The following is a 13121-nucleotide window of genomic DNA, read 5'->3' on the forward strand; positions in this document are numbered from 1 at the left end:
TATGTGGCTAAAGCCGTCTATGATTTTGCCGTTTTTATAGGTGACATATGAGGCACATAAAGAGTACTTAGCTAAGATGTATGAAGAGTATCAACGTCAGGAGGAGGAAAATATTAAGAAAGGAAAGAAGGGTTTCGTCAGCACCATCTCTGGTCTGTCTGCTCAGACCTCTGGCATTAAGGGCACAGTTGAGATTAGAGAAATGGACGATAACTCCCACACACCTGAGAGCGAGAAGGATTATGAGAGTGCAGACTCACGCAACCTGCTGGCTGAAGGGAAGGAGCCTGAGGAGAGTCTCAGAGGAACAGGGGATACGGTGGATGGGGTCACGGTTGAAGTTCATGACCTTCTGGTGGACATCAAGGCTGAAAAGGTGGAGGCCACAGAGGTTAAGCTAGACGACATGGACTCTGAAACTCTGGGAGTATCTGAAAATGGAGCACTGGTGGAAGTGGATTCTCTTTTGGATAATGTTTATTGTGCTGCTGTGGAAAAGCTCAACAGTAACAGCGTCAACAGCGTGTTGCTGCCAGAAGGCAGCATGGATGACCAAAGTGCACCCCCTCTCATCACTTTAGATGATGACAAGGACAGCATCCCCAACAGCAACGACTTCCTGTTCAGCAAGGTGGAGGACAAGCTACTGCCTGATCTCAGTCCAGCTGATCCTCTGGTCCTGCCTCATGCTCCAGTCCACACCAGCGCCACTGATGAACTGGGCCCTCTTGCTCACATGACAGTCAGCTCTGAGCTTGGCTCCTTACCCAGTATCCTGGAGAAGGATGAGTTTGAACTGCAGGCAGCCTTGGAGGGCATCAGCTCTGCGGCCGCTACTGAGGTCTCCTCCAAACGATTAGAGGTCACCGAGGCCACAGCTGCAGTGGCATCTGAAGGGGACGCCTTGACTGTTAAGACCAGCAGTGCAGCAGATGCAACAAGCAACAATTCTGACACAGAGAGATCCGAAGAAAACAAAGGCAAGGAGAAAAAGATTCAGACAACATCCACCACACAGGTCAGTCTGAGGTCTATCAACACAAAAAAGACAGTCTTTTCTCATTTTCAGACTTTCTCATGACAGAAATAGTCGAGATTCACTGACTTCACTTGATTTATAATAACAGGAAAGGTTAGTCAGAGCAGATGATCACCAGTAACCCTTTTCACACAGAGATCCTGCAATACTGCAGCAATGAAAACCAGTCTTTATGCCAGCTTGGCTTTTTAACACTGAATCAAACAGCGCTGGTATTATAACGCCCCAGTGTATGTATTTTTGGATAGCATGACATTGTTCTAGGAGCAGCCGAGGTAACACAACAGCACATGTAAAACAGCACGTGTCCCATTCCTGCCTTGAGCAGGCTGTGTTAAAGGGGGTAGTGCTACAACAAAGCAGCACCAGGTCTCCATTTGCCACTGTCAGGATCTACTGGCGTTTAGTGAGCAGTTCTATATTACCAGACCCACAGGGATCATTTCCTTGCCCATCTCTAGTTGTAATGGGAACAGGGTGGCCTGGTGAACATCGGGCAACATCCCTCTGAGATTCAGGAAAGTGGGTTGCTGGAATGGCCAACTGTAGGGCAGAAATAGACAAAGCATTTTTCTGCAACGGTCGCTAGGGATTTGTTCATTGCTTCCCTCCTCTCATATGAGCTGTGCTCTTTTTCAGAGGTCAGGCTCTTTTACCTAGACTGGGTCACTGATGGTGGGCCGATGGGAGGCAGGGTTTATTTTTAAACATTTCTCTGCTGTTGCATAATTGCTCATGTTCAATTCATTGCCACTGCTTTTTAAATAGCCTTTTTTTGCAGGACCTTGCTGACTCATTCATCTTAATATTTAGAGGTTGGATTGAGCTTGTTGTATTTTTTCTTTACCTGCAGGCAGGAAGAGATCATTCGAACACTCTGGCAATTCATCATTCTTAATGAATAGTATGACAGTAGCATTATATCTCATTAAAGATGCACTATCAGTCTTGACAAAAGAATATGATTAGGAGCTAATCTGTAAACAGCATCTCATGACACTGTTTTATACTGACTAACTGGTCTCCTGTTAGAGCCTACATGGCCGCTTAGCCACTCAGATGGAGAGGGACATACGTGTGGACTTGGGCTTCAGGGGGATGCCCATGACGGAGGAGCAGAGACGTCAGTTCAGCCCTGGCCCACGCACCACCATGTTCCGCATCCCAGAGTTCAAATGGTCAGCCATGCACCAGAGATTGCTCACTGACCTGCTGTTTGCACTGGAGAGTGATGTCCATGTGTGGAGGAGGTGTGTGAAGTGGTTTATGTGCACTTGAGAAAGACAGAGAGGGAGGGTGAGCATGGTGCTTGTAGTGATGCTTAGTTTAACCTTCCGTATCACAATTGACATCTACTACTACCACTTCATTAGAGTTTTTTCTATGCATATTATCCTGTAAATATATTTAGCTTAATTCATAGCACAATTGATGGGATTTATATAATGTGAAAACTGCTTGTACCCATAATAATGTTTCTTTCCCTCCCTCCCCTGCAGCCACTCCACCAAATCTGTTATGGACTTTGTTAACAGTAATGAGAACATTATTTTTGTCCACAACACTATCCACCTCATCTCACAAATGGTAGACAACATCATTATCGCTTGTGGAGGGATCTTGCCTCTTCTCTCAGCGGCCACCTCCCCTTCTGTAAGTGCCCATCGCTGTCTTCACTGTGGAGGAGTAACGCCATCTAGTGGCAGTTTATTATAACCGCATGGTCTTTGCTTGCCTGTCTTCACTACAGTATAGTATGTACCTATGGGAAATAAGTCTTGTTTGTGTTTATTGACTGGAGCTGGCTTTGTTTGCTCAGCTTCACTCTGCTACAGTTAATGCCTATGATTATTTTGGTACAGTCTCATATGTTTGTAATTAGCTTCTCTGTGTGTTATTTATGGTTACTTTTATCAATCTACTGTGACACTCAGACTTAATTTGCAGGCTTTAACTGAAATTGATTTTAATCATTTTCTTTTGTTTATCTTGTCTGTGTATGTCTAGATTGCCAAGGATGTTATTTATGCTACTTTAAGGTCTCTCTCAATTTCACACTGAATTGGCAAGTAGATATTTGCCTTGGAAAACCTTTCTATGTTCCAACACAAACAAAAGGAGAGGTGGACTCGGATTAAACCTAAATTTCTACAACTGAGAATATTATCTCTACTTCACCCTCCCATAATAATGATGTCCCATGCTGTTGACCTAAATTCCGAAGTACCCACTGCTGTTTATATGTTTGATCTCCTCCTTTTCAATCATCTGTTGCATGTTTCTCTTAAAATATCTTGCTCTAATCGCAACTAAGAGAATATGGCAAAGATGATCTTGTGCGCTTTTTATTTTATGTGATTGGTGTCTTCCTTGTTGCTTGTGCAAGACGGAGTTGGACAACATTGAGGCAACACAGGGCATGTCCTCAGAGATGGCCGTCACGTTCCTGTCCCGTCTCATGGTTATGGTGGACGTGTTGGTGTTCTCGAGCTCCCTCAACTTCAGTGAGATCGAGGCTGAGAAGAATATGTCCTCCGGTGGCCTGATGCGTCAGTGCCTCAGACTTGGTGAGCTAATGACTGTCTGCTGTTCTGCTGTAGATGTGAATGTCAGTCAGTGCACTGCGGTAGTGAAACAATTACAGTATCTTTGTGTTGGGGTTTTGGGGGGTAAAAAGCTTTTTCTTTGCCAGTTTCAATAGAAATTTGATGAGCTCGAAAATGCCACAAAATTCTCTTCACACACTGTAAGAATTTTTCTAATCCCCCCAATCCTCTGTTTGATCAGCAAAGCTAATTAATTTAAGAGTCCTTTGCAGGCTTTTGCTGCACTTTCCAGCTGCAGAAAATGACAGGAATCTTTTTGAAAGTCATACTGAGGAGGGCGAATCATTTGCGGTGCATTCCTGTAGCCTTTGTGTCTGTCATTGGTGTGTTCCATAGGACTCCATGATGTCCTCTCTGTCCATTTGTGTGTTTGTGTTTGTGTTTGTGTACATTGTAGAGATTTTTTTTTCTTTTTGGAATGCAAAGTAGATGACGGCTCAATTCAGAATTAGTTAATTGTGAATTTTATTGAATCATCTTTGAAAATTAGAGTTCTGTTGTCGTACCAGATTTAGTTGACAAAAAAAGAAGGCATAAAGAATGTGTGTATTTGTGTCTCTTTTTGTCTTGGCATGTGAGAGTGTATCTGTGTCTATATCTGTTCAGGCCAGTGGGTGTGTATGTGTGTAAGTGCACATGTGCGCGCCTGCGCTTGTGTTGGCTAGCTTGTTGACTCCAAGTTGTGCTTTGGGGGATGAGAAATAGCCCTCAGACTTCACACTGTCCTTGTTGCAAACATACAATTTCTCATCACTGGCTTCAGTGTGAAATCAGTCTGGCTGCTGATTTTACTCCCAGCTTCTGTCCTGACAGCCTGGAACAAATAGTCATCAGAGATAACTGATTAGTTTATAGGAGGTCATGCATGTTATCAACATTTAATTTCCATTTAACTCTGAAAGGAGAGCCTATTTGTAAACTCTGTGTGTGTGTGTGTGTGTGTGTGTGTGTGTGTGTGTGTGTGCATGCAGTGTGTTGTGTGGCTGTTAGGAACTGTCTGGAGTGCAGACAGAGACACAGAGACAGGGGAAGTAAATCTTCCATTCCCAACAACCACAAGACTCAGGAAGTGTCCTCCAGCAAGGTAGGATGTGGTGTCATGCCTTTGCTTTTTGTGCCTCGAGTTGCAAATTTTATCTGTGCACTTTGCAGCATTTTCATGATGTGGTCTGAGAAGTGATGCTTACCCAGTGCTCTTATTCTAAGTGTCATTTATGCCCTCTATTATACTAAAACTGTCTTTGTAAGATTTTTCATGTCCTTATTATGGAGTTTGCCATTCCTTAAAATCAAATAAAAAGAGAGGCATTAGTAAAAACTTACCTAATTTGTTCATGTTTGACTGAATAGAGTAGCTTGTCATTTTGTGCTATCTATCTTTAGACATCCATAGAGACTGTCCCTGGTAACCTGTCTCCCATTAAGGACCCTGATCGCCTTCTGCAGGATGTGGACATCAATCGACTGCGTGCTGTGGTGTTTCGTGATGTGGTGAGTGCAGGTCTACATTTGTGTGTCTGTGCTCAGTGTAACACCTTTCAGTGTGAAGGTGAAACACCCAAGGCGCCCTTGTCGACTCAGTTGCTGCTTGTTTAATACAAGTCTACGAAATGTTGAATCAATGGTGGTGAATGGATATATTTAAAAGCTTGTGTTAGAGATATATGAGAGAATAATGGCAGTACTTTGAATGTGTTTCATGCTCTGTGCAAAGTGGTTTCCTGTGAGAGGACCATTTCAGGCAGCAACGGTGGGTTGTGGGTATAGAGTGGCGTAACCACGTTGTGATTCCTTTCCACAGGATGACAGTAAGCAAGCACAGTTCCTGGCTTTAGCTGTGGTGTACTTCATCTCTGTCCTCATGGTCTCCAAGTACCGCGACATCCTGGAGCCCCAACGTGAGACTGCCAGGATAAGCAGCCAATCGGGCCGCAGCATGCGTCAGGAGATCAACTCGCCCACCAGCACAGGTGTTGACAGCTGTTGCCCTACCTTCCCTACATCCGTTCTTCCTGGTCACTAATCTTAGCTCCTGGTCACTGTGTCAGATATAAATGAATGTTAAGTGTCCTTGGTCCTTTTTGATATCCAGCTACCAGTTTGAGCTGAGAGCTCATTCAGTATAATAGCAGGGATACCCTGCCTGCACTCCACTAGTTCACATATGATTTATTCATAAGCTCTGCTAATTGCACTGCACAGAATTAAATGTGGAAGCAAATGGAGAGCGGGGCTGGAGAAGGTAGTTATGAACTTGAATGGGCATCTTCGTTCGCCATGAAATGAAAGGTAGTATTTGCCTCGAGTCATAAATCATACATTGAGTCACATGAAAGGAAATCAGTGGCTGCCTACAAAGGTTTAATGCAATCTCTGCTGAAGTGCCAAGTTGCTATTATAACATGCACGAGTGAGCATACTTTATCAGCTTCTATTCAGACAAAAGGTGCGGTGAATAAAAGAAACCAGAAAAAAAGAAGAAAGACCCAAAGAAATATGAATGTGTAATACTGCGCTCGGAGCACGCGGAGAATGAGGAAGGAGAAGACGAGCAGTGAGGAGAGGAGAGATGGCAAAGCAGCAGCATGCTGACCAACTACTGTGGGTTTTTGGGGCAGTGGAGCCAGGCTTGCTATTTTCAGCCCCATCTGTCAGTGCCCATTAGGCAAGCAATCCACCAGAGGAGAATGGGATCATAGAGGTTGCTGGGAGGAGAGAGGCACACTGCCGCCTTCATAAATTTCACTAGAAAATGGGGGAATTTTCCAGACGGCATGTGGCAGACGATTGTCTGATGGACCAGGAAGCCAGACAAGTTGCAGGCTAAATCAGGCCCTGCTGACTTTGTTAGGGGGCATGTGATGAATATTAAAATGGCTCGCCTTGCATCTAGGTAACCGCTGGGTCAGGATGGACCAAGATCAGACAGAGAGGCCACTTTCCAGGAAAATCAACATTTATTATTTGAAGTTTATCACTATATAAACAATGTGTTTTCAGTGTAATGCAGATTTTAGCCTTCTTGGTTCACCCTCAACATCTCATATATGTAACGGTACAGCGTACAGTATATTATGTAGCAGATTAATAAAGCAGCTGTCTGACTCCTCTGTCACAGTTTCAAATCAGTTAAATAGATGTGCCTCCCAGGGCAGGAGGAAGTTGAAGAAAAGGATTCATGTTGTATTAGCATAGAAGCAGAATAACTGAGTGATAATCTCACCAGAGGATCAGAGCTTCTGTGGGGAGATCTAAGAAGCCGCGTCGCCACATGGCTCCTTCCTCACTCGCTAAATTTACTCTCTGACTAGGAATGTAAAGGCTGCTCTGAAATCCGGTTTGGTTCATTAGTATTGGTATCAGATTGTTGTAAAATGTTGTTCGTCAAAATTCGTTTCTTACTTCTCTTAACAAATACTATTATGCTAATCTTTTGGCATCTAGAAAGGTTACTTGCAACAAATATGTGTGATATGCTCATATATATAGTGTAAAGATTGACAGAATTAATTTAATTCACTGAACTAATTTATCCAGCAAAAGCACCAAAACATCACATTGAACTGTGGGAGATTGTTTATTCTTTTGCTTGTTTTTATATTTTAGCAGAAGTCAATAACAAATAAAAATAAAACTAAAAAATGTAATGAGTATTTGTAGTATTTGAGTTTTAACAGTTTTCCTAGTTGTGTACCTATGTGTGTCATCTGTGTTTAAATGTGTGTGTGCATTCTACAGAAACCCCCCTAACATTTGACAGCAGTAAGAACCATTCGGTGCCATCAGAAGACCTCCACAAGGAAAGTTCCCTTCCCCACACAGACTCTGGTATCGGGGAGGAGCAGGTAGCCAGCATCTTCAACGGGTCTGACTTGGACCACAGAGCAGGAAGGCCTGCGCTCATATCTACACTGTCCTCAGAGGTCAAGCAGTCTCAGGAGAGTCTGTCTGAATCGCCCAGCATGGAGGCGTTGAAATCATCCTCCTCTATCACCAGCATCAGCCAGCCCAGAGGGGGCATCAACGTCAAGGAGATTCTGAGGAGTCTGGTGGCAGCCCCATTGGAAGCCATGGAGGCTGGACTAGAGCCTGTGGCCTACCCAGACCCTACTGCCAAGGCCCAGGCCCAGGCCATGCTGCCCATGCAGTTTCATTCCTTTGACAGGTGAGGAGGTGTCATCATTGTTGTGCCTATGTGTTGGTAACAGTTTCAGCTGGAGGCGTTATATTTTCAGGTTGTCCGTCCGTGTGTTGAACAGCTCATATGATCATTATGAAAACTTTTCACCCAAATGTCTATGGTCAAAAAAGATGACAAGATGACATTTTATTTCCTAAAGGTCAACTTCACCCTCACATTATAATGCTCTGCCAAAACTTTCAGCACAATAACAACACTGATAACCATACTTCAGTCTGGGTCAGATACTGACGCTAATCTCAGGTGATCATTTTGATACTGTGGTGATGAGTTTGTAGCTTCTTTGTGTTTTATCAGAATCAGCTTTATTGGCAAAACGTGAACACATGCAATACTTCTGGTATTATTACTGCTGCTATGCATCTCTGCTTGTGTGCCCCTTCTCTCACGCCCCACCCCCCTCTCCCTCTCTCTCTTTGTCTGTCTTTCTCTCTCTCTCTCTCTCTCTCTCTCTCTCTCTCTCTCTCTCTCTCTCTCTCTTCCTCTTTCCTGCTCTCTCTCTCTCAACCCAACCGGTCAAGACAGATGGCCGCCCATCTTGAGCCGAGGTCTGCTCTGATGTTTCTGCCTTCTAAAAGGCAGTTTTTCCTCGCCACTGTTGCCAAGTGCTTGCTCAAGGGGGAATGTTGGGTTCTCTATATTACAATTTAATTAAAGAGTTTGGTCTAAACCTGCTCTAATTGGAAAGTGTCATGAGATAACTTTTGTGGTGAATTGGCGCTATATAAATAAACTGAATTGAATTGAAAATTAAAAATGCAAGGGGCAAAGAAGGGAATATATTATCATATGTTTGACTGTATCATTCTTAGAGGATAACTAGCAAACATTTCATACCGTAAACGTGTGTGTGTGTGTGTGTGTGTGTGCGCTAACATGCAAGCAGCCCTAAAATGCTGTTGTTAATCCTCAGGGTTTATTTTAGTTATCCAGTATTTTACTAATGGTTTCTAAGCAACATCTAAGACATTATTCATTTCAGGCCACTTGTATTGTACTCATGGCAAGGACTTCCTGTGTTTGAAAGGGTCTTCAAAGCACGGTGGCACTGCTGCGGTTTATTTACATTCCTGGATTAGATAAAACCACACAGTAATCTATCTGGATTTGGGAGTTTACAAACCTGCTCCTGCAGGGATTTCAGGCTTTAGCTCCTCCCGATCCGTGTCCCCTGTAGCTGGATAAGTTTTGAAAATCGTAATTTTTCTGAAAGTAAAGGAAGGTTTAGCACAAACAGAAACTTCTGCTGTCCTCTGGACTCCATTGACTGTGTAGAGTTTTTTTGTGTAATCACAGCCAGGTCCCAGAGAGACAGCAGAGAACACACTGAGTCAGGAGTAACAATGAGGCCTCACTTCTTTTTATTGTGTACTGCTGAGGTGAGCCTGATGAATAGGAGAGAAGATGGACGAGTACGTGGAGCGAGGACAGCTTAGAGGGTGGGGGTCTCCAGGGTGTTTATGACAGATTAAACAGAGGCGGCCTCACGCCACACCACGGCCAGCCCTGCCGCCCTCACCGCTCACACCCGTAATGGGAACTGGCAGCCTGAAATGAGTCGCCACAGCAAAGTGTATTATTTTTGAAATGCTTTCACACAAGCCCTCCTGACCACATATACAACTTTGTCTCATGCTTTTCATGTCACTTCACCTCCAGCCTCCATTTGCTGTGTCTAATTGTTTGCCACCTGCCAGCGAAATGAGCTGCCAGACATGGACAGGCCTTTCATTTGTCTGTCAAGGCAGCAATAGATTGGGAGTGACAACATCAAAAAAGAAAAAAGGAGAGGGAAAAATGGCTTGAAGCAGAGTGCACAGGGGCAGAGGCCCCTTTCATAGAGGAGGGGTTTAAATTGCTCAACATTCAGATTTCCATTTAGCCAGATGGGAACCTTATCTTTCTTAATCCTTAACTTCCTTCCTTTTCCCTTCTCTTTCCTTTAAAGTCTACAAATGAGCTCTATGAGATATTATTTGTCCTTACATTTTTTTTCTGTGATGCAGAACAATTATAATTGGTTTTAATTGAATTTGGGAGTGGAATGTCGGCACATTGCCTCTGTGACTATCCTTGTACTCCTGAGTAAAGCACTATTAGATTAGATTCCATCTGTTGGATTTATAAAAGAAAAATTTCTTCGGTTATACTTTACACCCCAGTCATCTCCCACAGCCGCAGAGCTCATTAATATTAATTACAAGATTAATCCTTGCTTTATTCTCTGCAACTCAATTAAGACAATCCTATTAATAAGATATGCGCTAGATAATCTATACATGATTCATGAGCACTCAGCTAATAAATTATTCATTAAAAGAGGTTCATGTTTTATCAACATCCTGTAGATCTAATGTAACGCCTCAGCTATGCCAGTTGTGCAAGAGCAGGCAGACTTTGTGCTGGAAGATGCGAGCGAGTGATAAATTTCCAAAGAAGGATTAAATTCGTGACCAGTTCTAGACAATCAAAACATGCTCGTTATGTTCTCCGTATTCGTCAATAAGATTTCACAGAGGAGAGCAGTGCAAAGATCTACAAAGTAAATGATTTTTGTCATCAGTTCTATGTGTCTGGAGATGATGGAATATCAGCAAGCTTTCAGGCTTTTCTCTGAACTGAGTTGATTTTGTTCTGCTGCTCAACAATGTTATTTTACTACTGGTTTTGGTATTGTATGCATGTTAAGTGGTTGTCAGCCAGGCAACACTGTGTCACTTAATGTGGAATGTTACCTGCTTTTTATAGATTTTATCCATAGTGATAAACTAAAGAGCTATAGAGCCTATATTTCATGAGGTTTTTCATTTTGAGAAATCAGTTATAGAAACTGTCGTGAGATAAAATCCAAAAAGCAACATAAAATAGTAAAAGTCTGTGTTGTTTTGTTGGGAGGAGGATTTCTGGGGGATTTGCTTCAGATGACGGCCGGCTTAGCTCGTGACAGAGCAGAGGCCTGGTCTGTGTCACCCAGAGTAACTGCTGGAGATTGGACAAGACATTATCTGGCTCCCTCACAGACCCAAAGGCCAACTGGAGACCTGATAAGGACCAGCTTTCCTCCTCAGTCGTGACAGGGAGCTCTTGCAAGGCCAAGTCCACTGCATCATCTTTAATCCTCAGCCAATCAGATCGTACGTGAACAGAAGTCTGGTGGGTTAGTGATGTGTCTGTGTTTCATTTGCTGGTACATGAATTCACAAGCGAATCTTTCATCTCAAGCATCTAAGTTGTTGGAGCTCACTGCGACTGTTTCATGGGAGAACCGGTACAACTGTAGAATGGCCACAATTGTGGCAAGACTTTTTTTTTTCAAATGCAAATTTAAATTGTATTCCAGTAAAAGTGTCTTCATTGTGAACATACAGTTTTTTTGTAACTATTGTTTGATATCGAGCTGCTCATGATGTTATGTTGGTCTTTAGCATTTGATGGACCATTTGGACACACGTACATCGTAATAAAGAGATTTTGGGGTTTCACACGTGTATGTTAAGCGTGTGCAGTATTTCCACTTTAGAAGTACATAAAAAATGCACAGCTGAGATGATGAGGCTTAAGCTAAGCATGAACATATTTTGAAATAAAACATTAGTGCTATAAATATATATATATATATATACATATATATATACATATATATCATAAATACAGAAATATTATCTTTTCATATGTATATATTCATATATATAATTCCTCTAATGTATGAGTTTTGGAAGCTGTCTTGTACTGGATACTCTCTGTTTATATCTAGCTAAATAGTGCCATGGTGTCTGTGTGCACATATCACATTATGAATCCTATGGTGTTTATATGTTTTATATGGTGTTTATAACCAGATGTACAAATGTTCACATGTATTCAGAATTATTTAATTATTTGCCACCTCTTCTGTTTCCATTTTAAGGGTTTCTGTTTCTCGAAAAGAATTTACAGGGTTGTTTCTCTACGATCATCATTTAAAAACCTGCAGTATATAGAACATAATCTGTAAATATGTCTAACACTCCACATGTGTTTTCTGAAAGGAGAAAGGCCTCGAACCTGATGCTCAGTGAGCCGTAGCTCTGTCGGTTCGAACACAGACGGTAGCTATGCAAATGCATGTCAGTAACAAGTGCCAAGTCGCTCCTGGAGAGCCTTTCATTAGGGTCTGGGATGTTTTCAGCTTTTCCAAGCAGAGCAGAGGGCAGCAGAGGGCCAACAGTGGCAAGAGCAGATGTAAGGAGAAGTGTAGTAGCTGGCTGGCTGGCTCCTTGCCCTCAGGTTTATTTACTTTATCCTCCTGTGTTTGTGTGTATGTGTTTGCATTGCATGCGTTATGCTGAAAGATGGAGTTACAGGCCAGGATGTTTCCCTTTCCGAATGTTTTGTTTATGTCTGGGCATGCTCATGTTAGCTGGGCCTGGGAGCAAAAAGAGACAATGAAGATTGTTACTATTCTCCTTTCTTTCTCCTGTTGTGTGGAAGTATTTCAGAAGGGAGGATTAGAAAAATAACAGTTGAATTTCAAGTCTTCTGTTTTCTTCTAAAACCAGGGCTGAAAAGCTTATTCCAGATACTGGCTTTACTGAAAGTCAGCTTTATTGTGACAATGTTTGTCCTAAAGCTAACCTGATACATGATTGAACCCCTAGTTTGCAACTTCTCAATCGCTGGGCTCAACTATGACCTTTGGACAAAAAAAGCAGTCTTTTTGTATTGTAGTATCAAGGTCATAAGTCAGAATATATAAATAACTCTGAAGTTATCACAGTTTAAGTCTATAGTTACCACTTGAAGTTACTAAAGTACTCTGGGGTGTTTTAATGTCTGTCTTAGAGGCCCTTTGGGAGGGAAGATTGTGCATTTCTGGTTCACTTTCTGGTTCACTCTGCAGCAGTATAGTGTTAGAACTCTGTTGAACGTTTTGATATATAAACTGTTTAGAAGTCTGTTTTTTCTGTGCTTCTGTATGAATAAAGTGTATTGTGTATGTGTTTCCTGTAGGAGTGTGGTGGTGCCTGTGAAGAAAACCTCCCCTGGCAGCCTGGCAGTTAACACAGTGGGAAGCAGCAGCAGTAGCAGCACCTCTGCTGGCCTGGCAGCTGGCAGCACCCCCAACATCTTTGCTGCTGCCTCTGCAACCCCTAAAAGCATGATCAATACCACTGGTGAGTCACGCACAAGGTTACCTGAACTCACTCCTATAGTCAAAATACTACATTCAGCTTTGGTTATGTGTTTCATTTTTAATTCATAATACTTTAGAGCAGTTTTAGAGTGCTTAATTTTA

At 42.6% G+C, this 13121-nt stretch overlaps 1 protein-coding gene across 2 annotated transcripts in view; it reads left to right on the plus strand.

The window, feature by feature from the left end:
- nbeab (neurobeachin b) overlaps positions 1 to 13121 on the plus strand; it is a 178071-nt gene that overhangs the window by 70920 nt on the left and 94030 nt on the right. For both annotated transcript variants that reach the window (XM_046389619.1, XM_046389617.1), the window contains 9 exons: positions 41 to 1018; positions 2072 to 2289; positions 2539 to 2692; positions 3426 to 3606; positions 4617 to 4729; positions 5029 to 5136; positions 5447 to 5615; positions 7384 to 7810; positions 12836 to 12999. In XM_046389619.1, coding sequence (XP_046245575.1) covers positions 41 to 1018; positions 2072 to 2289; positions 2539 to 2692; positions 3426 to 3606; positions 4617 to 4729; positions 5029 to 5136; positions 5447 to 5615; positions 7384 to 7810; positions 12836 to 12999 — 2512 coding nt within the window. The remainder of the gene's footprint in view (positions 1 to 40; positions 1019 to 2071; positions 2290 to 2538; positions 2693 to 3425; positions 3607 to 4616; positions 4730 to 5028; positions 5137 to 5446; positions 5616 to 7383; positions 7811 to 12835; positions 13000 to 13121) is intronic.

This window comes from Scatophagus argus, chromosome 5, assembly GCF_020382885.2.
Source record: "Scatophagus argus isolate fScaArg1 chromosome 5, fScaArg1.pri, whole genome shotgun sequence".
Lineage (NCBI taxonomy): Eukaryota > Metazoa > Chordata > Actinopteri > Scatophagidae > Scatophagus > Scatophagus argus.